Genomic DNA, 26,719 nt, shown 5'->3' on the forward strand with positions numbered 1-26,719 from the left:
CGAAAAGTATCAAAAATACCGTAAACGGTCACCCTTGACTTGAAAGAAAATTGAAAATTTAATGCTTTCTTAATCAACAAATACCTTAACGCGTCATAAATATCGATAGAATTGATGTATGGACAGAGAACTTTAACCCATTGTCGACTAGTGCGTATGTAAATACACACGAATATTAAGAAAAAATTGAATTTGTGCGCAGTGCAGGTGAAAGATATCGTGGAAATCTTGTTTGTAGGGGAAGAGGAAGGGTGAACCTACTAGGAGAACAAAATAATTGTTTTAAACGGCTTAACTCAAGTTGATAACATGTTTGAATAGAGGGTTGTTTAGTGGGTTAACTTCGTTTTTATCATTGGTATATTTACGGTATTTATTGAAAATGAAAGGGTATATTTCTGAGGGTCAGACGGCATATTTTATTAATAAATCGGCGGTCACACTGATTAACCTAGTTGAGTTCGTTTCGGTTTGGTTTTCGTTTTTTGTCCGTTTTGAACCAAAAAAAAAAGTAATTAAACAAATGCAATAATATTTTTTTATTTGTGATTAGAAACAGTGTATTTTTGTTTGTTGTTTTTTTTTTATTACATGTTCACGCCGCTGGTGTGTATGTATGAGAGTGCGTTGGTGTTCTGTGTTGTGACCCTCGTCCCTTTCGCTGGTCGGTTTTGTGTAAAACATTTAACATTTTGTTTAAAAAAAAGGGAAATAATCACATGTAGATGCATGTTCTTGCATGCATCTGTTCATGGGTATAAATATATTCTTGTTGGTGAGAATTCAAGTGCAGCATAAACGCAGACACGAGACCCAGAACGATGAGGAGTTTTAGAGAGTGGGGGGTTTAAAAGTAAGAGACATCTTGTTGTTGTTGCTGCCTGTGTTGCTGGCTTATCTTTCAGCCGCAGGCGGCTGCAGCAGGCAGCAGCATGTCTCTGCCCTTGTCTCCCCTTTCTGATAATTATTATTATAATTCCCTCTTCCTTTTGCACTCGCAAACGCATGCACACACACACTGTTGCAGGTCCCGCATATGCCGCCTACTCAGCGCAGCATCTTCCTGATTTGTGTGAGGGAGCAAGACAGAACGCAGAGTACATTAAAAGGCAGGTAAGGTAGTCCTAGGGAGCGTGGCTTCCGGCAAAGCAACCTATTGTAGTTGTGTGACAGAAAAATGACTAATTACTATGCTACCCGGAGAAGTACCTTACCGGCCTTACCTTCTCTTGAATCTACATTCCACCAACACACGCATGGAGAACAGCCTCAGCATAAGCAACAGAACGCAGTGCAATGAAGGAAGCGGCAAAAGGCCGCTGATCCGAGTGAGATGCCATGTGATGTGATATGCTGTGATGTGATGTGATGGTTCTCCCCCTTTCTTGTGTTCTGTCTTGTGCAATTAATCATTTATTGTGTGTTTACACATTCTTCAATTAGTGGCAGCCTCTAAGCCGCTCCCCTTCTGTAAGCCCCCTTCTTTCTCTCGCTCTCTCTCTCACTAAGCACAACCGAAAGAGGAAAAGTAAAAGGAGTGCGAAGAATTAGAATAGCGTAAAGAGGTAGAAAGAGCGCAATCAGCTGCGAGCATGCACTGAGAGAAACTACTATGTATGGTATGATTGAAAGTGGAGGGAGGAGGCAATCAGCACAGAGAAATTAGTGTGAATTCTAGGTAAAAAGTGATTACGTTTATGTAAAATACGAGCTATCGTGTATACGAGTGTAAGTGTCGCCCGGGGCCGGGTCTGGGTCCGGATCCGTGCCTGTGCCTGGGACTACGAACGGGGGGCTGTGTGTGTGTGTGTTGCATGTGAAATATGAACACGAAAATAGCATAAGAAGAATGTTGAATGTTGAACAAACACACACGGGGTGTGCGCTGCGCACTTTCGATGGCAGCGACGGCCGGGGGCAGAAGCAATAAAAATTAAAAGGCAAACAACGATAAGCGGCCCCTCGGACTAAGCCCGTGGCCCCACACCCTTTTTTGCCTTCCATCCTAATATACGATGTGCACACATGGCAACCCTGACGCATAGCAGTACAAGAAAAACCAAACAAATGCATATATAGACGATAATTAATGCCGTTCCAATGTAATTGATGCGTCCCTGGCACGAGAGAAAATCAATCGAAAGAGCCCGTAATCCCCCTTTAGCTATCTATCCGCCGGCAGGGGCCAGAAGACCTAATGAAATTGTTCAATTTTAAAAGTAATTTCAGAGAGGGTTGTGCCACAACGCCACAGCTCCACTCCATTTCCCCATTTCCTCCTTCCCTCCGTTTCTCCTGGACCACAGGACCACCTGGTCTGGAAGGGAATTCAATTTTGCTCTAATTTGACTTTGATGGGGGCTGCCGTTGCCAGGACAGGCCAGCGCTGAAAGCTTCTCCCTCTCCCCCCCTTCGAATAGACGGAAGATTGTAATTGAAATTGAGTGACATCTGCTGGTTGTCCTCTGGTACCCTTGGTGGGGGACACTCCCTCCTCCGCTTCTATGTTGCTTGCGGCTATCTTGCGGCTTTGCCGCGTCTCATATTTCGTTTCCTTAGAAGTTCAACGGTAGTCTGCGGTTTCCATTACCTCACCATCGATGAGGATGGGGATGGGGATGGGCTTTGTGCCCATTGCCCTTGTCAACCAGCGAGATGAGTGTTGTTGTGCTTCGGGAGGGGATTGAGTAACCACGAGAGATAAGCACTCGAAGGCGAAGCTTCAATCTCAAGTACTGCTGGAAAAGTGGTGGCTTGGCTAGATCTCGACTGGTTTGACCCGCGAGAGCTTTCCGTTGCGGCGGACAAAGAAAGAGAGAAGCGGAAGCTGCCCTCAATGAGAGCAGAATCAATGAATCCCAGTGCGGCAGAGTGACAGAGACGGACAGAAAGCAAGAGGAAGAGCAAGCGAAAGCAACATAAAACACACACATGCCCACACTCGCAAACAAAAGCCCTCGTACGTGTGCAAATATTTGCATGAATGATAATTTGAAGCCGAAAGTCGGTCAACGAACCGAAAGAGTCTTCCCCCACCACCCCCCTCCTCGTCGAAACAATGCATCCATAATCCCCCTGCCGCCAGAGCTCCCCTCTCTAGGTGTTGTCCATTTCGATTTCAGTTTCATAATGAAACCAAAAACGTAACTGAGAAGCGAGTGCTAGGTGGACGGACGGACTGACTGACTGACTGTTTCCCTCCTCCCCCAATCGGACAGACAACCTGCATTGGCCATAAATAGAGGCTACAGTCCGACCACAATGGTTGATCGCGACGGCCTGGTCTGGTCTGGTCTGGCCCGGCCTGGCCTGGCCTGGTCCGGCCTATGGCTTCCGCACAAATATGGCACACAGCACCCACCGTTTGGCGGCAGTTGTTGTACGAATTCGAATACGAGTACAAGGTACGTTCCCGCGGGTCTGTCTGCCTGCTTGCCCCGTGTGGCTCACGTCTCCCGTCTCCCGTGGGCGTCACAGAATGACGCAACCTTTCATTTGTTTATTATAATAATAATCATATTTGTTGTGCTTTTGCCAACCTGTTGACAGCCAAAAGAACTTATATTATATTATCGACCCCAGGGTGCTTCTATACCCCATTGCCCCCCCCCCCCCCCCCCCCCCCCCCCATTCGATGCCCTCTTCTCCGTAATGGAATGGTGATTATGTGTGCAGCGTGTGATGCCTTATGTGTGCCTTAAAAAATTTGCATGGCGGCATGTTTGCCCCAATGATTGCTACTGATAATGTGTCGGGGATCGGAGATAATGGCTCCAAATGGGCGAAAGAATGAGATAGAGATAAAGAAAGCCGCCTTGTGCTCGGATTTTAAGCCACATTTATTTATTGCCCATTTGTGATTCAGTTGTGGTTCAGTGCTTTGTTCCACGATATAAATTATACCCATGTCAATGATAAAGCCCACACTTTTCGACTGGTTCTAGTTCTAGGTTGTAGCTCTGCCTCTGCGTTTGCCCCTCATTCCCCCATCAGCATACCATATCCACGCCATCTAGTATTGACTCGAAAACAGCCCCGGAAGCAGTGTGTTTTTATAGAACAGACTACAAAAATATCGTATCTATTGATGGGAGGAATCCATCACGCCAAGACATTTCTTAGTTCTTGAGAACAAAGGATCGCAAATGTACAGTGAAGACTCTTTACTGAGCGGACACTTGTATGTATTCCCATTATATTTAGAACGATTCGTAATTTGGCGGAGGGGCAAGAGAGGGAGGCTTACTGCTGTCCCGTCCGTCCTATCCCTCCGTTCGATCCCTGGACAGAGACCTAGAGAACTGACTCAAGGGAACGCTCGGCAGTTAACCACTTGGCGATAATTACCAGGCAACAACACCATAGAGAAGGCTGTAAGGGGGAGAAGGGGGAACAAAGCTCTGTTTCCGATTTCTTTTTCCGTCATTTATCATTCGCGTCGGAGTACCCGCCCCAGAGAGAAGCACAACAAAAGCAGCACCAGCAGCAGCGTGCATTTAACCCAGTTAACAGAAAATACACAACAGAACCGAACCGAAGAGAACAGAAGAAGGTTAAAAGGTAAAAAGACGAAGACGAAGACAAACATAGCTACAATTCCATTGCTATATTCTACCATGGTAGACAGTATATTCGTATCTGTGGGTATTTTTGTAGCATTTAAGCCAATTACATGGTACATCAATCATTTGCAAAGACGGATTTTCAGCCAGAGTGCTTCTCTGTCCAGCCAGCAATGAATGTACCACACCGCCCCCCCACCCAATGTATCTGTATCTATGTACGGAGCTATGTTAGTTGTGTGTTGCGGTGCCTTATCTACGCGTTTGACAACAGTTATTCTTGGCCTGCTTACGACCCTCGAGTAAAAGCTGGAAGTGGAAAGGCACTCATAGGAAACGGTTGGTGGCAGGGAAGCGGACTGGCTGTTCTTCAAGAAACAATGAAGAATTAGTCACCCGTGCACTTGTCGCAAGTGTAAAGTGTCGTCTGTTCTACGTGGAAGTATGCCAGAGAGTAAGAGAGAGAACGAGATAGAGAGAGGGAGAGGGAGAGCAGCGAAGATGGAGCTCTGGTTGGGGGCTTTGATTGTTGGTGGCAGTAAAACAAACAAACAAAAGTATAGAGGAGAAACGGAAGCAACTCGACAACTGTATGCCTTCATCAACTAAATTTCCTTCTCTTTTGTATCTCCCTGTCTTTGCAGAACACACGAACAACACCAACAACACCAGCAACAACCATCCAACAGTCAATCAGAGATCCATCCAAAAATAGAGCAGCAGGAAAAGGGAGGAGAGGAGAAGAGAGGAGCTTACTAAAAACAAACAAGCAAACAAACAAACAAACAGAAACATTCTTGCCAATTTATCGAATAAACAAGAAGCCGAGCCAGGAGAGGAACCCCAACAACAGCCACTGCCATAAGGATTCTCTCCCCTTCAATCAAAGCGCCATCCAAGCATTAGAAAAGAGACGTCAGTGATTCAGCAACCGGCAATCGGCGTAAACTAGCAACCTAAACCCCGGAGGACAGCATGGACGTGGTCGGACATGTTTGAGCGCTTCCGTTTGAGCAATTTGAGCAGGAACTTTCGTCTACGCGGAGGCAGCAGCGAACTGGCGCGCGACAAGAAGAACCAACAGCAACGGCAGCAATGCGTCACAGTCCTGTTCCTAGATGACATCACGCACACCTTTCGGCTCGAGGTGAGGCCACGTTTCAGGCGGCTCCAGGCCATCGCCTCGCCATCGCCACCCCCATCCCCATCCCCACCCACTATTCAGGGGATTCATTCGCTATGCGCATAATTATTAGCAAACACAAAGAAAGTTTTCTGTAATCATCATTCATTGGTTATTCATTTTTGTCGGTTTCATTTTTGGCATCTGCACTTGAGACGAGACTCACTTTCATTGTGTGGCAAGCACCTCACATCTCCATCTCCATCCCCGAGATCTTTCATTCCCCATCCGCCATCTCCCCTCAGATATAGACACGCACTTGTCCGCATCGTTTTCGCATCTCCATTCCGAGGTTTTCGTTTTCTCTTTCTCCAGTTGATGGTCTTTGGCGGCTAAAGACGCAAAATGAAGCCCCAAATGAAATCTGTCTATCAAATTGCAGCTAAATTCCAGTCATTTAATCACTGTAATTGTCTCTGAAAGACAATTAAAGTGGCTTCCACTTCCAGAGAAACCCATGCCAAACTCTACTCTACACTTTCTTCCTTTTTAGAAACGTGCGAAAGGCTCTGAACTATTGGATCAGGTCTTTCAATATCTCGAGTTATCCGAAAGGGACTACTTTGGTCTATTATTTCCACAGAAGCCAGGGGATGTTGTGGTATGTATGAGACATGGAGTACACAGTACCCGTCTGCGTCTAAATATTCATTTAAATCTGAACTGTTCTTCACCTTCCAGAGATGGGTGGATGCCCAGAAGCAGTTCAAGAAACAATGCAGCAGCGTCTCGCTCGACAACGATGCCGTTCCATTATTAGAGTTTAGAGTTAAGGTAAGAGCCCAAGCCTGGGCCTCCTGATGATCCTGATGATCTCCAGAGTAGAGGTTACTACTATGCTATGCTACTCACTCCCTTTGCAGTTCTTTGTAAGCGATCCCAGCCGCTTGCAGGAGGAGTTCACACGCTACCAGTTCTATCTGCAGATCAAGCGAAACATTCTGCTGGGGAAGCTGCCATGCTCCAGCAACACCCAGTGCCTGCTTGCCAGCTACACGGTGCAGTGTGAGTGTGCCTGTGCCTTTACTCTATGCTCACTAAGATGTCCCCCATTCTGATCCTTCTTTTCCATTTCCATTTCCATATACATTTCTTTAGCCGAGCTGGGCGACTTCAATGCGGCAGAACATCAGGTGGGATACTTGAGTGGCCTTCAGCTGCTCTCGGAGCAGACACCAGAGGCAGAGCGGAAGGTGAGCGAGCTGCACAAGCTGCACCGGGGCCAGCTGCCAGCGGATGCCGAGTACAACTATCTGGAGCATGGCAAGCGGCTGGAGCTGTACGGGATTGATCTGCACAAGGCCACCGATTCGAGCGGCAAGGATCTCCAGCTGGGCGTGTCGGCTGTCGGGCTGCTGGTCTTCCAGCATGCGCTGCGGGTGAACACCTTCTCGTGGAGCAAGATGGTGAAGGTGTCCTTCAAGCGCAAGGACTTCTTCATTCAGCTGCGTCGTGAGCCAAGCGAGAACTACGATACGCTGCTGGGATTCGGCATGATCAGCCACAAGCACGCCAAGGCCTTGTGGAAGTCGTGCGTGGAGCATCACAGCTTCTTCCGGCTGAAGCGGCCGCACCGCCTCTCGCGCTTCCTCAACATCAGCCTCGGCAGCAAGTTCTACTACTCGGGCCGCACGGAGCTCCAGGCGGTGCAGGAGTCAAAGCAGCGCGGACGCATACACAAGGTATTTGTGCGGTCGCCCAGCAAAAGGCTGCTGGCCGGAGGAGGCGGCGGAGGGGCTGGTGCCACAAGCTCCTCGGGCGGCACTCCCCTCTTGCACAGCGGCGGCAGCGGTGGCTCCGAGAGCGCTGCCTCGCAGCACAATGGCAAACCGTCCGCATCCACCATTCTGACCATCACGAAGACGAGCCGTCCCCATGACAACAAGGTCACCTCCAAGGAGGCCGACTCCATGCCGCGCAAGGCCTGGGAGCAGCAGAGCGACGAATACGACATTCAGCTGTGAGTCCAGTGACCTTCGATCACGCCTGCAGGTCGGATTCTAACTTCTATCTTTTGTCTCTGCAGCGATGTTGGATTCATTGAGCAATGCAGCCGACGCTTCGAGTCGCCGTCACCCATGCCGCCCGCCTACAGCTCGGGCCAGCACAGTCCCCTGCTGCTGCCCACCACCATTGCGGATGCAGTGGGGGGCCAGCCCGACAGCGGCAGCGATCTGATTACGATCCGCCTGCAGGCGGACGACCAGGGTCGCTACGGCTTTAATGTGAAGGGAGGCGTGGATCTCAGCCTGCCCGTGCAGGTGTCCAAGGTGGTGCCGCACACGCCCGCGGATCGCTGCACGCCACGTGTCTGCGAGGGCGACGAGGTGCTCATGATCAACGGCCGCGATGTCCACGGACTGCGACACGAGCAGGTGGTGTCCATGATCCGTGATTGCCGGCACCAGTCCAGCGGCGAGCTTTTGCTCACGGTGCGGCCCCAGCGCTCGGCTCCGCTGCTAATGGAGGAAGAGCCGCTGTACCAGTATGTGCCGGAGAGCGATGAGATCGGCTCGCACTCGAACCTGCTCGACGGCGACGCCCTGTTCACCCAGAGTCTGTTGCTGCTCAGCGATGGCCTGGCCTCTGGCGCCCTGCTCGCCCAGTACGAAGTGATGTACCGCAAGAATCCCGATCTGGCCATCACCGAAGCGCGCAAGGCGGCCAACGCGGCCAAGAATCGCTACCGCGACATATCGCCATGTAAGCAGGAGCCTCCTCCAATCCCTTGTAGACCCATTTCTAATTGAATCTCCCATTCCAGACGACTGTACGAGAGTGTCGCTGGTGAACTCCCTGACCGGCGATTACATCAACGCTAACTACGTGAACATGGAGATACCGGGAGGAGCGGTCAACCGATATATTGCCACCCAGGGACCTCTGGCCAGCACCACAACGGACTTCTGGCGCATGGTGCAGCAGGAGAGCAGCCACCTGCTGGTGATGCTCACCACGGTGATGGAGGCGGGGCGCCAGAAGTGCCACCAGTACTGGCCCGTCACCGGCGAGGAGCTGCAGCTGGCCGACGGCTTCTCGGTGCGATGCCTCAGCGAGAAACCGGACGAGACGGGCAGCTTCGTCTTCCGCGAGTTTGTGCTTAAAGACAAGCACGAGCAGCGGCACATACATCACATGCAGTACCTGGCCTGGCCGGACCACTGTGTTCCCTCCGATCCCAATCTCTTCCTGGAGTTCACCGAAAGAGTGCGCGCCGCAAGGAACCGCACACTGCTTCAGGAGATCGAAGAGAGCCTCAAGCAGGTGCGACTAATGGACGCAGATGCCGGCGACGACGAGAACGGAGGACTGATGAGGGAGCGTAAATGTGCGGCCAGCAATGGAGCCACGCCAGAGGACGAGACCCCCGTCTCCACCAGTGTGCATCAGTGAGTAGTCCTGTCGTTAGATTATTCCCAGAAAACTAATGCTTGTTTACAGGTGCATCAGTGCCGCCAATCCTCCTGTGATTGTCCACTGCTCAGCGGGCATCGGACGCACTGGTGTGCTCATACTGATGGACACGGCTCTGGCCCTGATGGAGTCCCGTGAGCCCGTCTATCCCCTGGACATTGTGCGCACCATGCGCGACCAGCGCGCCTGCATGGTCCAGAATGTGGTAAGTGTATCCATAGACTGTCTCTCCTCCCAATCGAATAATAATGTGATTGCCGTGATTCCATTCCAGAGTCAATATCGATTCGTGTGCGAATGCATTTGCGCCGCGTATATGAAGATGTCGCGCAGCAGCGCGGCTATCCATGACGATGATGACTAGGGAAGTGCACTGCATCCCCGCAGAGTTGGAGTTGGACAATCTATCTATTTACTCAATCTACAATCTTCCGCTTAACATGCCCCGACTTCTTCTTTACTCTATACAACACAGCCTACACCTAAATCTATCTTACTGTTAGTACCCGTAGACATATGATTAAAACTGATTGTATATCATTATTATTACCGACTCGATCGCGTCTCTATATATTGTATTATCCACTGCGAACATCCGTTCATCGGTACATAAGATATCCAAAACGTATATGTATATGTATATCCCTCTCTACCACATGCCGCATGGATGCATGACGCATGGAAAACGATTCTAAATTTTACAAAACAACCACAAGATGGTGAACGAAGTGAACCAACTACCTATCGACGTATACAAACAAAGCGATATAGATGGCAAATTTATTTACACTCAACGCTACCGCAACACACGATTGCTGAACGAGAACAATACTACGCAAACCAGGAACAGAAACAGATAGAATATATACAAAAGATATACATATGTATATGATTGACAAAAAAAAAAGAGAAGAAAACTGTTAGTATTTTAGCACCAAATCAATTCGTAAATGTATTTATGGTAAAAAATTAAATAAAATATGTAATTCAAAAAATTTCTTGTATCATCGTTCAATCCCATCCGATTTGATCGAGGAGATCTTTCCGAGAACGGAGATCTAGCGATTTAACTAAAAATCGATTACAAAACCGCAATCAAAAGGCAGTATCCTGGTCTTCCTTGATGCCAAACTGGTTTCACAGAATCCAGGACATTTTCCTGATTGCGCGATTATACGTATCGTGTCCTGATGACGGAGTCACGAGGATGGTTCGATGCATCGTGATTTAATTACTTGCAATGCCAAAAATAAGTAAAATAAATGCCAGATAAATGTGATATGATGTCCTTTTTCCGATGCCAGTTGGTTGGCAGGACTCTCCCTTTCACAAAAAGGCATGCCACGCCCCGATCCGCCCATAAATAGTCGAGATATGGCGTACAGAAAAAACCAGTATTTTGATTACAGGCAAATCCCAATCTTCGGAAGGCAATATCTCAGCTAATCAGGGCCAGATCGGCGAAGGACCTACCTTCCCAGGATCGTAGGGATCCATCCTGTCGATTGGCATCAAAATCTCGACCTCGAAAATGAGGCCGATTTTTGACAAATTCAATGATGTAACCATCATGATTTTTGGCGAAAATCGTAAGGACACGGATGTCCTTTTTTCTGATGCCAATCGGTTGGCAGGACTCTCCCGATCACAAAAAGGCATGCCACGCCCCGATCGGACCATAAATAGCCGAGATATAGCCAAAGAAAAAATGCTAATTTAAGCGGTCGTCAAACGACGAAAACGAGGAAATTTCAGACCGAGGTACCAAGCCAACAGAAAGTGCTAGAAAGCAACTGAGCTTTTGTTTGCCCCCAAAAGTATGCAGCAAAAAATTTATGTTGCAAAAGTTACCTTCTGCTGATTTCTGTTCGCCTGGTACCCCGGTCTGAAATTTCCTCGAATTCTACCATTTTAGTCACCAGTCGAGGGTTGTTGTTGTACAACAATTGACACAAATTGACAACAACAACAAAATAGAAAAGGTCAGTTTTGTTTTGTTGTTTTCTCCCTTATTTGTGGGCCGATCGGGACGCGCGACGGCTTCCTGCGACGGGAAGAAAATTCTTGATTTGATGGGGTCCTTATCAAGGATCAAGGATATTATCTCCAGCCATATACATACATATATCTTGTTTTCTCAGTTATTTGTGGCCCGATTTGGCAGTGTGATGGCTTCCTGTGATAGGAAAAGTATCCGTGCTCTCATAGGGTCCTTATCCAGGATCGAGGATTAAGGATATTTTCTTCAGTCATATATATTTTTTTTTCTGTTATTTCTCGGCCGATTTTGGTGGAACCTGTCTTCCATTGATAGGAAAAATATCCTTGATCCTTGGAACCTGTCTTCCATTGATAGGAAAAATATCCTTGATCCTTGGATAAGGACTCAAACATCTTTACACCATCTCCAAATTTCGCTTTCTAGGCTATTTTTAGGCCAATATCGTTGATTCCTTTTAGTCCTTATCAAGGATCAAGGATTTATTCCCTTGTAATTAATATTTAGTTATCTTCGTCATTCGTGGCCCGATCAGAGCGTGCTAAGCCTGTCTGGGATCGGGAAATATCCCCGATTTGATGGAGTCATTGTCAAGGATCAATATCCCTCCCCATTCAAAAATACCTTTGGGTTATATTTTACTCGACGCATTTCATATGTGCTTTATTAATGGCAAGTAATTCTGCACTTAATCCTACAGTTTTAAACCAAATTAATCCAAACAAGATCAAGATCAAACAGGGAAAGGGCCCTCCCACCGATTTTGAGTACATTTCTAAACTAGATTCTAAAAAAAAACAATGAAAAAAAATACATTAACAAAGATACAAAGGCGCAGTTCGTTTCGTTTCGGCTCGTTTCCACGTTAAGGATTCAGGATTGCCCTAGCCGTACGGAGCGTAGAGGTTGCCATGCGTTGATGTCGACTGAAAGTGCACCAAGTTGCCATGCGTTTGTACCGGTGGCTGGTAGTAGGCCGCCTGATGGTATAGCGCTGGATGGGCATGCTCGTTGACCTGGATCTGATGGTAGTTGGTTATCGGTTCGTGCTCCACTACTTCGCGAACCGTCTGGAACGGATGGTTGACCACAATGCGACGCTTATGGAAGGTTTCGCTGGTGGCTGCCGCATCGGTCGGCGCGGCCGTGGCGGCGATCACGCGTTCGTTCGGCTTCAGATGTCCGGCGCCGCCATTGAGGGAGACATCCACATCCTGAGGTTGGGCCTGGACGGGCGTGGGAGTGGCCTTTGTGGCAGACACATCGCCAGCTGCTGGAACTTCCACAAGACGTTGCGACTGCTGCTGTCGTTGCTGGAGACGTGCCGATGGCTGCTGCTGTTGCTGCTGGCCCCTGTCGCAGTCCGGTGTAACGGTGGAGGCCACCACCATGGGCAGTTTTCCCTCACTGCGATCGCCGATTTGGATTTGAATGTGTGTATCCTGGGACGCCTTTTCCTTGGGCACCTCCACCTCCTTGGGTGGTGCCTCTACCAGCCTGGCTGACTGATTCTCGGGACTGAATCTCATTTGGGAGTAGGGGGCACTGTACTCCAGATCCTCGGCCAGGGGATTGCGTTGACGCGCCGACTGGGCATAGTAGCCCCGCTGAACGGCAGGCTTTACAGCAGTCTTGGCATAGACCACCGTACCGCCCACATGGTTACGCAGATAGGGTTTGATTTCGGCCACATGAGCGGGTACTTCGGTGATCCTCTGCTCCTTGGGCGGTGTCTGGCTGCTGCGACCCAGGTAAATGTTGTGCTGCGATGGCGGCAGGTGGATCTTGTGCTCGTGCTTGATTATCTGGGTGCGTGGCTGCTCCTGTTCGACCGGTGCCTGCTCCAATCTCGCTGGCTTCGCGTCCACATTGGCGGCATTGACGTTGGGCAGGAACTCCCCTGCGAAGTAGTCATCATTATTGTTGTAGGGCTGTCGGTTGTAGCTGGTTCTCTGCTGGTAGCTACGCTGCAGGGGACGCTCATAGTTGTTCACTTCGTTGGGCGGAATACTCCTGGAATACTCCTGCTCCGGCTCTGCACGGGTAATCATATTGGGTGTTAGGTGTTTCGTGTTGATCTTGATCGGATTTCCATTGCCATCGACGGCGGAGACCGAGGTGGATGTGGTCTGGCGACTATCGACAACATCGCCAGCGACCTGCTGTGGCTTCTGCTGCTGGAGTCGTGCCTCCACGTACTCATCCTTCGGCGCCTGATCGTACGATGGCATGGTGGTCACACTGGAGCCAACGGTGGTCGTTTGCTGATCCTTGGACGTGGCCGGGGAGTCGTAGGAGTCGTATGAGGGTCGGTACTCGTTGCCATTTCCATTGCCATTGCTGTTGCTGTTGCTATTGCTGTTGCTGTTGTAGCTCTGGGTGTTGTAGTTCTGTCCGTTGTTGCTGTAGGCGGCAGCCACCGCGGGATGCGGGTGTCCCAGTGGCAGCAGAGTTTCCCCCTTGGGAATCTTGGCCACCGGGTGATCCAGTTCCACGACAAGCGTGCCCGCCGGCTTGATCAGCACACGCTCCTCGATGTCATAGAACTCCTTCTGGATGGCCGGATGCCGGACCTCGTACTTCTTCGCCTTGAGCGCCGGCTGCACAATCTGAATCGTTTTGGTGACCATCGGTCGCTGGGGCGGAGCGTAGCTACGTGGAGGAGCGGGCGGCAGATAGCCCGATCCGCCTGGATAGGAGGACGACTGATCGCTGTAGTCATCGTAGCCCTGGGAATCGTATCCCTGACCATCCTCCACCTCTGGCGGGTATTGGCCATGGTAATCCACATCCTGGCCATCGTCGTAGTTGTACACATTTTGATCGTAGCTGGGTCTGTTGTAGCTGGTGGCAGGATTGTAGCTGGAGGTGGCATCGTAGCTGGAGACGGTATCTGCTGAATGCGAAGCCCCAGTAGGGACCGGAACACTGACGGAGCCGGAGGAGGCGGAGCTGCTGCTGCTAACACCAGACGTGGAGGAGTGCACTGCGGCTGCCACTGGAGCCTGGGGAGCTTCATAGATGGGTTTACTCTCAGCAGCCACCTCCACATTGGCGCTTTGTCCCTGCGAGGACGATACTGGTGCTGCCACTTGACGTTCGAACATGCGCAGCTGCTGCGATCGGGATCCCCCAATGGCCACCACCTTCTGTGGCGCACTGTCGTCACTCGCGGATGAAGTCACTCCAGAGCTGGTCTGCGTGTAGCGCTGTGGCGCAGGATTCGATGATTCATAGACCTGCAAAAGATAGCCAGATTCAGAATATTGATTCATGTTTTCATTCATTCCATTCCCCCTTGAATACTCACAGTCTCCACGGTGGGTCCGTGGCTATGGTAGGATTGGATGTAACGCTCGAACTCCTGGTTCTGGCGCAGCTGCTGATTCCGCTGACGGAATTGCCCATTGTGTGGTGCCTGCAGTTGAGGCTGCAGTTGCTGGTGAAAGCGACGACTGTGATTGCGACGACGGGGCATGCGTGCGTTCTTAGTGGCTACCGATGAGGCCTGCAGTCCCAGTCCCTGGCGAGGAGTCAACTGAGCGGATTGCTGTTGCTGCTGCTGCTGTCCCACCTGTTGCTGCTGCTGCTGTTGACCCATCTGCTGCTGCTGTTGGCCCATCTGTTGTTGCTGCGGCTGCGGTTGCGGCTGGGATCTCTCTTGAATCCTCTCAAAGCGCTCCTCCTCATTCATCATCGCGGGACCCGCTCTCAGCTCCGCTGGGGCTCGTCCATCCACATAGCTAACATCAGCTGGATTCGTGGCCGGCTGTTGGGCAATGGAGATATTCACGTGGGTGGCTGCCTCCACATAGCTCCAGCCCGCCAGCAGTAGGAGCATCAGCAGTGCCCGACACATCATGGTAAAGAGTGTTCCTGTGAGTGATCCTGGCCCCGAATATAAACCCAATTGCGAATCGATTACCGATCGCAGACCACCTCCAAAGCTGAACGCGTCTCACTGTCTGAACAATCAGTGCGTCGTGCCGCGCATATTTATACCGATTCCATACCATTCGTTGGAAATGGAAATGGACATGGGGGAGCGATCGCGATCAGTGTCAAAGTCAACTACGGCGCAACTACAGGTAAACACCCTGTTTAGGGATGAGTCTCAGATGCTTGCCCCAGTTCTACAATTAAAGGCATCGCATCGCATCGCATCGCAACGCATCGGAACGTATTCATTGGCGATCGATCGATGATCGATGATGGATGATGCATTCAACAAATTGCTGTCGTCGCTTCACACTTGTGTGGCACGCTCCTCCGATTCGGACTCGGATCCGAGATCTCAAATCCGAATTTCAATCGCCAAAAACCCGCGCCACCCGTAATTGGACAGTGCCACATTTTTCCAGTAATTGTCGGAAGGTCGAAGTCAGACAAAGTCTCTTGGCGACTCATTTGAACTTGAAAACTCAACTGAGACGTTGCACTGCCGCTGCCACTGCCCCAACTGGTCTCCAGTTGGACTTAAACGATGATCGGACTGGGTTTGGGATTGGGATTGCTGGTCAGGCACTCTTGCGCAACTTTGAAGTTGGCGACTATTTGCATTCGCAACAAAGGCAATAAAGGTAAAGGCTAATCGTGAGATAAACACCAATAAAATCAAAGTCAAATGTGTTGGGTGGGTGGCATACGAGTGAATACGGGGTTTTTTTTAATCTATTGGAGTAGCTGAACCACTCTTAATTTGATATGGTATTTATTCCCTCTGGGAAGCGGAGGCTTCAGCGCATTACAAACCGAACCCGAAGATGACAATCTGGACGGTCAATTATGGGAGTTGGTACCGTCATTGAGATCTTTCTGATAGGACACCTGCTCTTCGCGTAGGACCTCTAATTAATTAAAATACCAACCCCCATAGCAAGCTTGCGATCGGTTGCTGTTCCAGACCCTTTCTGTTCCAGGAGTGCATGGAGTGCCGCTGTCAGAAAGTAGAAACCGGAGATGATGGAGAAGAGAAGTGCAGTCGCTGATCAAACAAAATCATTTATAGAAATCTGGTACCTAAGAAGAGGTACCCAAGAGCAATGATGACTCGGATGTACTTTAAAAAGGAGCTAGGTGGACTTACAAAAGCTTTTAAAACATCACGGATTGATAGCTGTTAATCCAATGAGGCTCTACTTATGCATGAAGCCAATCCTATGAAGCGAGGCCAGGAAGATCTGGGCGATGTCGGTGGATCCCCAGTCCCAGTCCAGAAGTAATACAGTTTGGCTACAAACTCCTAAATCGCATTATTCGATAATGCGCCAGAAGAGGCACACTGCATTATGAGAGTGTGAGAGAGAGAGAGAATAAGTAAGACACTGCAATTTTATTGGTCTCTTCTGGGTATAAATATGATCCGATATAATCAAGAGTCGACAATCTGGAAGCTATTGTCATTTTTTATAATTCCGCGCTTTTGGTTTTTCCGTACTTTATGGGCGAAATTTTGAAATGCACTTGCATAAGTGTGATATCACAGGAGGTTTCTCTAGCTCTTACAGTCTCTGACACATGGCTCTATCGACTCGGCTTTTGGTGCTATTCCAATTATATATATCCTTTATAGGGTCGGAAACGCTTCATGTATCCACTTCCATCACAAATCGAATACCCCATGCCCCTAATCTAGTACCCCCACACCCTTTGAGCCCTAAGCAAATAGATACCTGATCGGATTCGAGCAAAATGTTGTACAATATTTCACAGGCATCAAACTGACAGCACAAAATTTAAATTAGTAGGTATATAAAAAAGAGATCCCTAAAGTCGAATGTGTGTGATACAGTAAGAAAGGGAATTTTAGATGCCCAGAGGTCATTCATCCAACCAACCAATGAACAACTCCAGAGCTGGAACTGGAAGTGCAGATATCTTAAGCTTCGTGGCGCTGCTGAAGAATTTTCAGCAGGGCCGTCCGTCGATCCCTCTGGTAAGTCCAAACGATGGATGGATAATGTGCCCTGCATTTCCAATGAGGAGTGTAACAAAGCGGCACAAAACTGGTGTGTACGAGCCACAAATGGCGTTTATTTATGTTTGAGTGAAAACCAAAAACCAGTAACTGGGGTAAATCGTATGCAGCATACAATATATATAGACATGCAGTACATGGGCCGATCCAGACACAAGACTAAATTGTGGTCTGTTTCGTTTATTACTTAAAGCAACGCGAAAGCTAAAAGGCGCGATTCAATGCTATAATTTAGAGGAGATCTACAATAGTTTCTCAATATCCTTGGCAATGTCCATAGGATCGGTGGTTGGGGCATAACGATTGATTGGGATTCCCTCTTTGTTGACCAGGAACTTTGTAAAGTTCCACTTGAGACCACTGCCCAAAGTGCCAGACTGTTTGGCCTTCAAGTACTTGTAGACCGGAGCAGCGTTATCGCCATTGACATCCACCTAACAGGATGACCGATCGTTAAACAACCCGCGCAGCTGTGGCAATAATCTTACCCTGGCAAAGATTTCTCCAATGTCAGCCTTGGCATCGCGCAGATGACAGACCATTGCCTCGCCGTCGGCCTCCGGCATTTGGGAGTTGAACTGATTGCAGGGGAAGTTCAAAATGGTGAGTCCACGCTCGCCGAACTTCTCCTTCAATTCGGTCAACTTCTGATAGTTGTTCTTAGTCAGTCCGCACTTGGAAGCGATATTAACTACCAGAAGTACTCGGCCCTTGTATTTGTCCAGCGACACTTCACTTCCATGGGTGTCCTTTACGGTGAACTCATAGATAGAAGCGGCGTTCTTGTAATCTCCGTTGGCAGACATGTCGATCTGGAACAAAGGGAAAATCATTGCTGATTAATGGTTTCCTTCTTTAGTGGCAGACACACCCATTATTAGATATAACAAGCAACAGAGGACTAGGGATAGTCAACGCAACAGATATTTAGTTCAGCATAGAGACAAGCATCAGAATTAGTCAACAACTACTACTACTCGTACGGGCACTACTCACGGCAGCTGCTGTGGAGTACTGGGGGGCACTGACGGCTGCCGCACAGCTGACTGGCAGGAGGACCGTGCAGAATTTTAGATTCTGCCTTTGACTCTGACTCAGTTCGATGACCGGCCCAAGGATTCTTCGACTTGTTGCGGCCCGAGTCGATAAGCACCTGAAAACCTGCTGCGAAATGGTCTGAAACTGCCTGAGACTCATACTTTAATTGCTGCAAATAACGATTGGAAAATGCCAAGTAATCAGAAATAAGTACTTTTGGGAATATGTATTGTGTAATTCATAAAGTGCAAAGTCGCGTGTCCTACGGATTTCTAACCTACACGCAGCAAGGGAGCAGTGGCTGTGTCCGTGTCCGTGTACGTGTCAGGGGCTTGTTAGGGTCATTCATTACGCATGCAAACGATACAGTTCTAATGTGGTTGGATGTGTTCTGGGTAATTACTTGCTTGGTCATATACATGTAGTAGGTGACGGCCAAGGCCACGGCCAAAGCTCCTAGCTCGCCAATCGAACGGCCAGCCATTGCTTTCTCTCTCTAAGATTTCACAAGAATCAGGAATGTATTGTATAGTGTATAGTATATGTTGGGCGAGTATATGTTGTGAGAAAAAGTCTGAATTGTGCAAGCTCACGCTGATATGCGACACAATCACTGGGGTGCAAAGTACAGCAACACAACAGGCTGACTCTTGCAGGTGTTCTTAAAAAGATTGAATTGCTCCCTTTACCGTCACGCAATTATCGAAAAAGTCTGCGAAAGCTTGCTATTGTTAATAATTTTTAAATGGCTTACTTATTTCGTAATCGCGAATACTTTTGAACGTAAATAAACTGCCGGCGACTTTTTTATGATACAAAATAAATGTGACCACGGATTTTATACCTTCTGACGTTCTCATAAATATACCAAAACATACCATCTAATTTTAAATATATAAACGGTAAACGGTCACCCTGATAAACTGCCGGCTACTTTTTTATTACGTTCTGACCCTCATAAATATACCAAAATATACCGTCTCGTTTTCAAAATATGCCGTAAATATACCAATGTACATTCTTTACTTATACACACTTCGTACCTTATGTATATTTACATATGTATATAAAACAATTAATAATTACACGATAACTACACATCTGCTACATATCAACAACTTATTTATAGAGTATTGGCATTCGTATACCCTATCTCCTGTAATTAATGCTAAAATTCTCTTTTCCCAGCTACTTTGAAACATTAATAATGAATGACTTTTTCTCAGATTGACATGTTGTGACCTATTCTGTATGTATTCATGTAAATATTTCTATCCCGATTCCTATTTTCGGTCTTTGTACAACATTTCTTTGAGATATTTCTAAAACATAGTCAGTCTAGACCTCAATAGGATAGTAGAACTGTGCGCCTAATTTCGAAAGTGAATACTAATTCACGATATGACAACGATATGAATGCACGAAGAGCGCAATAATTAAAAAACCTGCGTATGGAAGTGTCTATATATTCTTTGAGATTTCATAAAAAATGCACTTAAAACGTGCATGAAATACAAATACGTAAAAATGCTGACATAACTTTAAAGCAGAGGTCGGCAAGGTTGTGGCGCTCACGTGCAGGTGAATAACGGTGGCTGGCACGAAAGAAATGTTTTGTTGTTTTGCTTGCTTTCTACGCACACAAACACACTGCAAAACATGTAAGTGTGTGCGTGCCGATCACTGTCTTTTAGTCACGGTTCACAGTTTTAATGCAGTGGCACCTTTTCAGTTATTTTTGGCTTACCCAGAAACGGTCACACATATACATTTTCTTCTTTCTTTTGTGCGTGTGCGTGCGTGTGTTTTGTTTTTTGCAGAACATATTTTCCAAATTTCTAGAGAAATGCAACCAAAATAGTATAATGCCAGAGTTTTAGCGTGTAAACAGGACAGGAGTCGGCCTCTTACACGGTCTAACGCAAAAACAGCTTCACACATTCAACGCCCGCCCACTGCCCGCAGCAGGGATACACGGATACGGATACACATTTACGCACCCACCCACACACACACAGAGAGACACAGCTCTGTGACAGAAAACAGCCTCTAAATGATGCTCTCATCCATAAACAACTCCTTTGAGCAGGACACCCACGATGTGGACGCCAACTGCGATGGCCCCGACCTGGATTTCGTCTACTCGGATGTGGATAGCTACCAGAACGAGATCGCCGAGCTCTATAGCTACACGGAGTACTGTGAATTTCAGTCGAATGTGAAGGCATTCGAGGACCAAATGGAGCTGTACGACTTGCCGCCCAATTGGCAGAAGCAGGACTCACCCTCGCAGCGCAGCATTGTGATGAAGCTCATCGACCAGCTCGAGGTCTCAAATCGAACGTTACGCATGCAGGCGGCTCGTTGCATTTTGTATCTGGCTCAGGGCTGCTGGGCCGAGGTGCAATCGGATGAGGAGCAGCACCAGAATACGCGGGACAATGTAATTGTCCTCTACGACCTGGGCGTCTTTTCGTCGTTCATCGATCTGCTCAATATGGAGATCGAGAGTGCCTGCTCCCCCGACATTGTGGCCGTCAAGATCACGAACGTCACCCTGGTGGACTCCACAGACATCCGAGTCATACTCTCGGTGTTGTACATCATAACGGAAACCATTCGAGATGAACGCGAAAAGGCTAGTGAGGACTACAAAGATCTGGCCGAGTCGTTTGTCCAGGAGATAAATTCCCCCCTGACCGATGGCGAGCTGCTGGCCGTCAAATTGCTTGGCATGATTACGCGCTTCTGCAGTGGCGCTGCTCCACAGTTTCCCATGAAGAAGGTGGTCCTGCTGCTCTGGAAGGTCTCGCTCCTGGGACTTGGTGGCATGGATGTCCTGAAGAATCTCAAAAATGAGTATCGACTGAAGGTGGGCCTGGATCCGATCAAAGAGGATACGCTAGAGGTCACAAAATGCATGAGAGCCAGCTCACCCCCCGCCACCGCAACGGATATTCTGGAGAATCAGTATCCTAAGAGGAGTTTCAAGTGAGTAGGATTTGTCCCTTTTAAGGAGGATTGGTTTTATTGACACGTTTATTCTGTTCGTAGTAGACGATCGCTGATGAAGCAGCGCTTCTTGGACGAGCCGGAGCAAATCGACATGGAGATGAGTGGCAACGAGGGATCGGGGAATGCCAACAATGCTAGTGGCAACAACGGGGGAAGCAATGGTGAGGAGGAACTTCTGCAGTACTATCGACCCTTCGATGACCCCTCGTCCTCAGCCTCAAACACAGCGACAGCCAATCCCAACAATCAGCCTAGCCTAACAGCACCTCTCCCCGCAGTTCCCCCAGTGCAGATCACGGCGCGTCTGCCCTGGACGCCCAAGGTGCGGCAGAAGGACATTGATCAGTTCTTGGACATTTCGCGAAACAAATTCATTGGCTACTCCCTGATTGGGGATCACGAGAGCCTGGCGGGCCTACCGCAGCCCATACACGAGGGCTTCAAGACCCTGCAGCGGCATATGTACATGAGTCTGGCGGATATGCAGATAAAGAAGGAGGAGGACATTGCCAGGAATCCCATTTCCACGCACGAGGATGAGATCAAGCTAACGCCAGCAGAAATCCTGTACCAGGCAATCCTGCCCAACCTCCCGCAATACATGATAGCCCTGCTGAAGGTGTTGCTCGCGGCCTCGCCCACGTCCAAGTCCAAGACGGAGAGCATCAACATAATGGCTGATGTGCTGCCCAAGAAGATGCCGCTGACGGCCACACAGTCGACCAAGCTGACAGTGGACATGGGCAGGCACAAGGAGATCATTGTCAAGGCCGTCTCGGCCATTATCTTGCTCTACTTGAAGCACTTCAAAATCAATCACGTTTATCAGTTTGAGTTCATGTCGCAGCATTTGGTGTTCGCCAACTGCATTCCCTTGGTACTGAAGTTCTTCAATCAGACAATCACCGAGTACGTCAACACGAAGAACAACATCCCACTGCTCGACTTCCCCTCCTGCGTGATTGGGGAGCAGCCGGACCTAAGCGGCGACAGCTTCGTTTATGGAGCCGACATGTCCGACAAGCCCTATTCCTGGCGTAATGTCTTCTCGTGCATCAATCTGCTGCGCATCCTCAACAAGCTCATCAAATGGAAGCACTCGCGCGTCATGATGCTGGTTGTGTTCAAGTCGGCCCCCATCCTCAAGAAGACGCTCAAGGTTCGTCATGCCATGATGCAGCTGTATGTGCTAAAACTCCTCAAGATGCAGACCAAGTATTTGGGACGCCAGTGGCGCAAGTCTAACATGAAGACCATGAGCGCCATTTATTCCAAGGTGCGTCATCGCCTCAACGACGACTGGGCCTTTGGCAATGATCTCGAGTCGCGTCCCTGGGACTTCCAGGCGGAGGAGTGCACGCTGCGGGCCTGTGTGGATCGCTTCAATCTGCGACGCTATCCGGAGGCCACCCAGAAGTGCGGAGCGGGTGGTGGCAGCGGCAACAACGGCGGTGGGGGCACCGCTGCCCAGAATGCAGAGAACTCGCAGCAGTCCAACATGAATGCAGGCAACGGCTATGGTGGCAATAACGGAGGAGCCGACTCGAACGGATATGGGGGCAACAACGGAGGAGGCGGAAACAATAGTGGCAATAATCAGCAGCAGCAGCAGCTTAATGACTACGGTGTGGAAGGTGGCTTTCCCAGCGACGAGATTCTAACTCATTCGGACTTTGCCTTCTTTGGGCACTCCGGCTGGTGGGATCGCAAAGTGGAGCTGACAGATTACTTTAAGGCAAACTATGCGGTGTGGCTCGAAGAGGAGGTATACAACAGTCAAATCGACTGGGATGCCCTCTAAAAAACATAGTAGATCGTCGGTGAGTGGACCCTACGCGTGTCGCACACACCAATCTAACGAATACTGTATCTTTTACCCTTTTTACAGCCGCCTTTCTAGCTTGACTCATGGCGGCCCATATCCACACCGATAGCGCCGCTTCAGGCCATAGCTAGATCCACAACATATGCGACATATATAAACAGAAAAGTTATTACCATAATTCTAAGCATAATGAAGTACATTGATATAATCCATGTAGTCCCCCCGATCAAGATTGGAACAGCAAAACACTTACTCATGCAATTGGCAATAATACGGCAGGCCACGCTGCACCACTCCTATACTGCTCCTCACTATTCTAGCAGGATGCATATACAGTAACAGAATACCCTAACTAGCGATGACAAGAATGTATGTTTCACATTGGTATACATTTTGTTTAAATTTAAATATTTATTATTTTTCTTGTTCTATAAAACACCCTATATCCTCCGGTTGGAATGCAGTAGATGGCTTCTGTAGCAGAATAAACAAATTAATTAGTTCGAAATGGATTCGATTCAATCATTTACATGTCTTGTGTGTTTCTTCCATAAAATCACCAATATGTTGCACTGTTTCTGTCTTGTCTTCAGAAGGAATTGCAGTGGCTAAGCGCTTACTCCGTCTCTCTTTCTCTCTATCTCTCTCTCTCTCGCTCACACTCTTCCTGGTGCAGTGTGCGCGCTCTGTCGCAGGGAAGCGAGATAGCAACACACGTACCATGCTGACTCGAGTACCAGGTATAAATGAGGCAAGTTGTTTATAAACTTTCGTTTATCTTTTCAGTTTCTGGTTAAATGTTTCTTTATTTTCATTATGTGTGGGTGTGTGTGTTTTGTTTCGCACAAGAAAAAATAGAGTTATATTGGTTTATAGTCGTCTTAGGGGCTAGCTTTAAACTTGGGGCGAAATATACACTAAAATATGTACAAGGTTCATCCATCATAGATAAGCATTTACATCGATATTCCATCGTAAATCCCAGACCAAGTGAACCATTTTCCAGTTGGTTTTCATTGCATTTCGGGGGATGAGAAAAATAAAACATAAGTATGGTAATATAATACAGTTATATAATAGTTAGCACAGCTAAAGTATGAATTCCTGAACCGGGTTTCCTTCAATTTTCACAATTCACAATCCAATCTGGCGGCTGCAACGGATCATTCTCCGCACAGAGAGAGACTATCCATGTCATCACATCTCACCCACATAACAACTATCTTAAATACGAAATAAAACTAACTAATAAAAACGTTTTACATATACTCGTATGTATCCCTTAAAGTAAGGTACATTGGGTTTTGAGCATGGATGCAAAATGGCAACGAGACATCGATCAGATTCCAAATATTTGTAGCCCCTTCTGCATCCTGCACTTAAAACCACTTGCTAATCTACAGGCTTTATTTCCTACTACTGCTCCATGGGGCAGGCCGTGGGTAAAACATTATTGTTGCTCGATCCCACGTAGAGCATCCCGAAGCGTTTCTGCTGTGGCGGACATGCGGGCGGCGCTGCCGCTGGGACATCGCAGCGCTCCTCGAAGTAGTGGACAATGCGCTGCAGCACATACTTAAAGATCTTATCCCTGGAGATTTCGCCATTCAAAAAGGTAATTTCCTTGCAGTCCCGATACTCGCTAAAGTTTTTCTCGTAGTGCGGCCACACACACAGCTCAAAGTAGCCGGTAACGTCCGGCGGATCATAGGTGCGCTTCCTGCGCCGCTCGAAGCACTTTTCATACGGCAAATGAAAGTGGTACTTGATATTGCAGAGAGCCAGCAGCTCCGGCTGGTTGAATATCATGAAGCCCTCGACCAGCAGAAAGTTGATCTTCTTATCCCTCAGCTGAGCAGCGAATTGGGCATTCAATCGCATGATGTGGGCCGCATGCTGCTGCTGCTGTTGGAGCTGCTGCTGCTGTTGCTGTTGTTGCTGGTGGATCTGTGGATGGTGATGCTGGCGCTGCTGCTGCTGCTGAGGCACATACTGATAGGCCCCGTTAACGGCTCCGCCCTGCTTGTAGTAGTTCGCATTGTAGTGGTGCTGGTGATACTGCTGCTGGAATTGCAGGGCATAATGCTCGAAATTTGCATAGGTGACCAACTGCTCGGCTGGCTCGGGAGCCAGGTGCCGTCCCTTGATGATCTGGGCTATGTCATTCAACATCCTGCTCATGTCCAGCGAGGTTAGGAGCTCAAAGTTGATCACCTTCAGTGCCTCGTTGCGCGTGTGTCGCCTGTCCTCCACCGGCAGAAAATAGTCGTCCTGGGAGATTAGCTGCACATCTCCAATGGTGTAGGGGGAGTTCCACAGCGGTGCACCGCTCAGGCCCTTGAAGTACTCGTGCAGGCTGTGGGCCAGGGTCGTCTTGCCGCCGCAAGTGACACCCGAAATGCCGATGACCAGCCACTGAGGCATCTTGTTGCCGACTGACTCTGGGATTCCTTTCCTGTTTTCAGCTTAATCGTAGCCGTTTGCTTCAAGTGATAACCTTTCCGATTCAGATCACTGTTGCATGTGCTGCCTTAATCGCGCTTCACCTTTAGGCTCCAAATGTGGTAGAAGGAGAATGCGGCAATGCCGCCGATGAAGATGACCCCGAATATAGTAGGCACTATAAATGCGTACCTCAGCGGCGGAAAAAACAGCCGTATGGGATTGCCTGTCGACATAGAGAGAAAGAGAGAGAGAGACAAAGAGAGAAAGAGAGAGAGGGAGAATAAAAGAGAGGAGTGGGATGAATGCGTGTTAGAAGAGTGACCTTGAAAAGGGCTAAAACCCTAAGGGAGCGTCATTCACATTTCAGGTAACAGTTTAAATAATTTACGCATTAGCATCTACTATGCATGCACATATACATATAAACATATCTGCTGTTACATACATTCTATATGCATACATGTTTGTATTGTGGAATATATAGCATATATGCATGCAGTAATAACTGTCCAATTTAAAGAGCGTTACTTTAATTACTGCACAAAAGCCGCCCGCAAATCGTGCGGAGATTATTTAATAAAAAAAAATGTGTGTATAATCAGCAGCGCAGCTGCTTTTTGTCGTTGCTTCCACTCGGAGCGGAACGATTCGTACTCACCTTCATCGATGAGCATAAACGGCAGCACCGCCACCCAAAAGAAATAGTAGAAAAACACGGCGATTGCGGTTATCAAAATGATTTTTCCGAGCTGCGCATTTGAAGCCATAAATAAATGATCGAATATGTGCGACACGCGACTGGACGACTGCGGAAACTACGATACGATTACTGATTACTACTCGCGGGGGCGCACACACGCAATTCCCTAACTATTTGTGGCTCCACGGGCTCCGCTCCTCTGTCTGTCTGTCTGTGTGTTGGTTATAAACAAACAGGTGGTATGTGTATGTGTGATCGAGTGGGTTTTTCGCTGCAAAATTCTAGCAGCAGCGGTCCAAACAAAAACAACAAGAGCGCACCTCCAGTATTTTGGTGGAATATCTTACGTAAAAGTAGAAGGCTCGGCCAATTGTTTATTATTGTAATACTATAGCTTTCGGCTTGACACTTTTCATTTCATTTGCACGGATTTCTTTGGATGCTCCCTCGCCCGGTCGGTTCGATCCCACGGTCAGCTATTTAGGTATTTTAGGAAGGTATTTATTATAAACAAAATGCTTAGTCCAGGGTTGTAGGAAATCGCATTTATACCGAAAGTAC

The 26,719-nt window shown here is 48.3% G+C and overlaps 6 protein-coding genes and 1 long non-coding RNA gene across 21 annotated transcripts; 2 read left to right on the forward strand and 5 right to left on the reverse strand.

Annotated features, from left to right (window-relative positions):
* Positions 1-384: 384 nt before the first annotated feature.
* On the forward strand, positions 385-10,128 carry Ptpmeg (protein tyrosine phosphatase Meg). 6 transcript variants are annotated; one of them, XM_033384693.1, is made up of 11 exons: positions 420-511; positions 1,028-1,113; positions 5,207-5,709; positions 6,239-6,346; positions 6,427-6,519; positions 6,609-6,750; positions 6,844-7,705; positions 7,772-8,448; positions 8,510-9,134; positions 9,187-9,364; positions 9,434-10,128. In XM_033384693.1, exons 3-11 carry the CDS (start codon positions 5,554-5,556, stop codon positions 9,521-9,523), a joined length of 2,931 nt encoding a protein of 976 aa, XP_033240584.1. In that variant the 5' UTR covers positions 420-511; positions 1,028-1,113; positions 5,207-5,553; the 3' UTR covers positions 9,524-10,128. The 6 variants fall into 6 exon arrangements, with proteins under 6 accessions (XP_001352479.3, XP_033240584.1, XP_033240585.1 ...); XM_001352443.4 differs by lacking the exon at positions 1,028-1,113 and having other exon boundaries at positions 385-511; XM_033384694.1 differs by lacking the exons at positions 420-511; positions 1,028-1,113 and adding an exon at positions 614-664.
* Positions 526-1,342, reverse strand: LOC117185056 (uncharacterized). Its single transcript, XR_004470551.1, has 2 exons — positions 1,224-1,342; positions 526-1,153 (listed from the first exon to the last, which is right to left on the reverse strand). It is a non-coding gene; the product is annotated as an uncharacterized lncRNA (long non-coding RNA).
* A 1,661-nt stretch (positions 10,129-11,789) lies between the features above and the next one.
* LOC4812541 (uncharacterized) lies at positions 11,790-16,760 on the reverse strand. The gene is made up of 3 exons (XM_033384156.1): positions 16,245-16,760; positions 14,469-16,177; positions 11,790-14,397 (listed from the first exon to the last, which is right to left on the reverse strand). Exons 2-3 carry the CDS (start codon positions 15,018-15,020, stop codon positions 12,043-12,045), a joined length of 2,907 nt encoding a protein of 968 aa, XP_033240047.1. The 5' UTR covers positions 15,021-16,177; positions 16,245-16,760; the 3' UTR covers positions 11,790-12,042.
* Positions 16,761-16,861: 101 nt separating this feature from the next.
* Positions 16,862-23,542, forward strand: Strip (striatin interacting protein). 8 transcript variants are annotated; one of them, XM_015188126.2, is made up of 5 exons: positions 16,862-17,093; positions 20,263-21,164; positions 21,228-21,349; positions 21,404-23,008; positions 23,077-23,542. In XM_015188126.2, the coding sequence occupies exons 1-4, from the start codon at positions 16,968-16,970 to the stop codon at positions 22,987-22,989; spliced, it is 2,736 nt and encodes a 911-aa protein (XP_015043612.2). In that variant the 5' UTR covers positions 16,862-16,967; the 3' UTR covers positions 22,990-23,008; positions 23,077-23,542. The 8 variants fall into 8 exon arrangements, 7 of the variants coding, with proteins under 7 accessions (XP_015043612.2, XP_033240048.1, XP_015043614.2 ...); XM_033384157.1 differs by having other exon boundaries at positions 21,231-21,349; XR_001453268.2 differs by having other exon boundaries at positions 16,863-17,093; positions 21,228-23,008; positions 23,077-23,382; positions 23,478-23,542.
* Gtpx (Glutathione peroxidase homolog with thioredoxin peroxidase activity) lies at positions 17,165-19,074 on the reverse strand. 3 transcript variants are annotated; one of them, XM_001352445.4, is made up of 4 exons: positions 18,928-19,074; positions 18,132-18,342; positions 17,624-17,947; positions 17,165-17,569 (listed from the first exon to the last, which is right to left on the reverse strand). In XM_001352445.4, exons 2-4 carry the CDS (start codon positions 18,330-18,332, stop codon positions 17,378-17,380), a joined length of 717 nt encoding a protein of 238 aa, XP_001352481.1. In that variant the 5' UTR covers positions 18,333-18,342; positions 18,928-19,074; the 3' UTR covers positions 17,165-17,377. The 3 variants fall into 3 exon arrangements, with proteins under 3 accessions (XP_001352481.1, XP_033240050.1, XP_015043615.1); XM_033384159.1 differs by lacking the exon at positions 18,132-18,342 and adding an exon at positions 18,577-18,671 and having other exon boundaries at positions 18,928-19,017; XM_015188129.2 differs by lacking the exon at positions 18,132-18,342 and having other exon boundaries at positions 18,928-19,068.
* Positions 23,543-24,064: 522 nt separating the features above from the next.
* Positions 24,065-25,467, reverse strand: LOC4812505 (SWI/SNF chromatin-remodeling complex subunit SNF5). Its single transcript, XM_001352447.4, has one exon. The coding sequence runs from the start codon at positions 25,435-25,437 to the stop codon at positions 24,430-24,432; it is 1,008 nt and encodes a 335-aa protein (XP_001352483.2). The 5' UTR covers positions 25,438-25,467; the 3' UTR covers positions 24,065-24,429.
* Positions 25,468-25,511: 44 nt separating this feature from the next.
* On the reverse strand, positions 25,512-26,672 carry Dpm2 (Dolichyl-phosphate mannosyltransferase subunit 2). Its single transcript, XM_002135300.3, has 2 exons — positions 26,117-26,672; positions 25,512-25,681 (listed from the first exon to the last, which is right to left on the reverse strand). Exons 1-2 carry the CDS (start codon positions 26,223-26,225, stop codon positions 25,545-25,547), a joined length of 246 nt encoding a protein of 81 aa, XP_002135336.1. The 5' UTR covers positions 26,226-26,672; the 3' UTR covers positions 25,512-25,544.
* Between the last annotated feature and the right edge of the window lie 47 nt (positions 26,673-26,719).

Source organism: Drosophila pseudoobscura, chromosome X, assembly GCF_009870125.1.
Source record: "Drosophila pseudoobscura strain MV-25-SWS-2005 chromosome X, UCI_Dpse_MV25, whole genome shotgun sequence".
Classification (NCBI taxonomy): Eukaryota; Metazoa; Arthropoda; class Insecta; order Diptera; family Drosophilidae; genus Drosophila; species Drosophila pseudoobscura.

Excerpts from the sequence above, each read along its gene's own strand:
- Ptpmeg (XM_001352443.4), top strand. The coding sequence starts at position 5,554 with ATGTTTGAGCGCTTCCGTTTGAGCAATTTGAGCAGGAACTTTCGTCTA. Across the intron at positions 8,449-8,509 it reads CTACCGCGACATATCGCCAT|ACGACTGTACGAGAGTGTCG; the intron begins GTAAGCAGGAGC and ends CTCCCATTCCAG. Across the intron at positions 9,135-9,186 it reads GTCTCCACCAGTGTGCATCA|GTGCATCAGTGCCGCCAATC; the intron begins GTGAGTAGTCCT and ends GCTTGTTTACAG.
- LOC4812541 (XM_033384156.1), bottom strand. The coding sequence starts at position 15,020 with ATGATGTGTCGGGCACTGCTGATGCTCCTACTGCTGGCGGGCTGGAGC. Across the intron at positions 14,398-14,468 it reads ACGGACCCACCGTGGAGACT|GTCTATGAATCATCGAATCC; the intron begins GTGAGTATTCAA and ends TATCTTTTGCAG.
- Strip (XM_015188128.2), top strand. The coding sequence starts at position 16,968 with ATGCCCAGAGGTCATTCATCCAACCAACCAATGAACAACTCCAGAGCT. Across the intron at positions 17,094-20,262 it reads GCCGTCCGTCGATCCCTCTG|GACACCCACGATGTGGACGC; the intron begins GTAAGTCCAAAC and ends TCCTTTGAGCAG. Across the intron at positions 21,165-21,227 it reads TATCCTAAGAGGAGTTTCAA|TAGACGATCGCTGATGAAGC; the intron begins GTGAGTAGGATT and ends TTCTGTTCGTAG.
- Gtpx (XM_001352445.4), bottom strand. The coding sequence starts at position 18,332 with ATGAGTCTCAGGCAGTTTCAGACCATTTCGCAGCAGGTTTTCAGGTGC. Across the intron at positions 17,948-18,131 it reads AGTACTCCACAGCAGCTGCC|ATCGACATGTCTGCCAACGG; the intron begins GTGAGTAGTGCC and ends CCTTTGTTCCAG. Across the intron at positions 17,570-17,623 it reads TTGGAGAAATCTTTGCCAGG|GTGGATGTCAATGGCGATAA; the intron begins GTAAGATTATTG and ends TCATCCTGTTAG.
- LOC4812505 (XM_001352447.4), bottom strand. The coding sequence starts at position 25,437 with ATGCCTCAGTGGCTGGTCATCGGCATTTCGGGTGTCACTTGCGGCGGC.
- Dpm2 (XM_002135300.3), bottom strand. The coding sequence starts at position 26,225 with ATGGCTTCAAATGCGCAGCTCGGAAAAATCATTTTGATAACCGCAATC. Across the intron at positions 25,682-26,116 it reads GTTTATGCTCATCGATGAAG|GCAATCCCATACGGCTGTTT; the intron begins GTGAGTACGAAT and ends CTATGTCGACAG.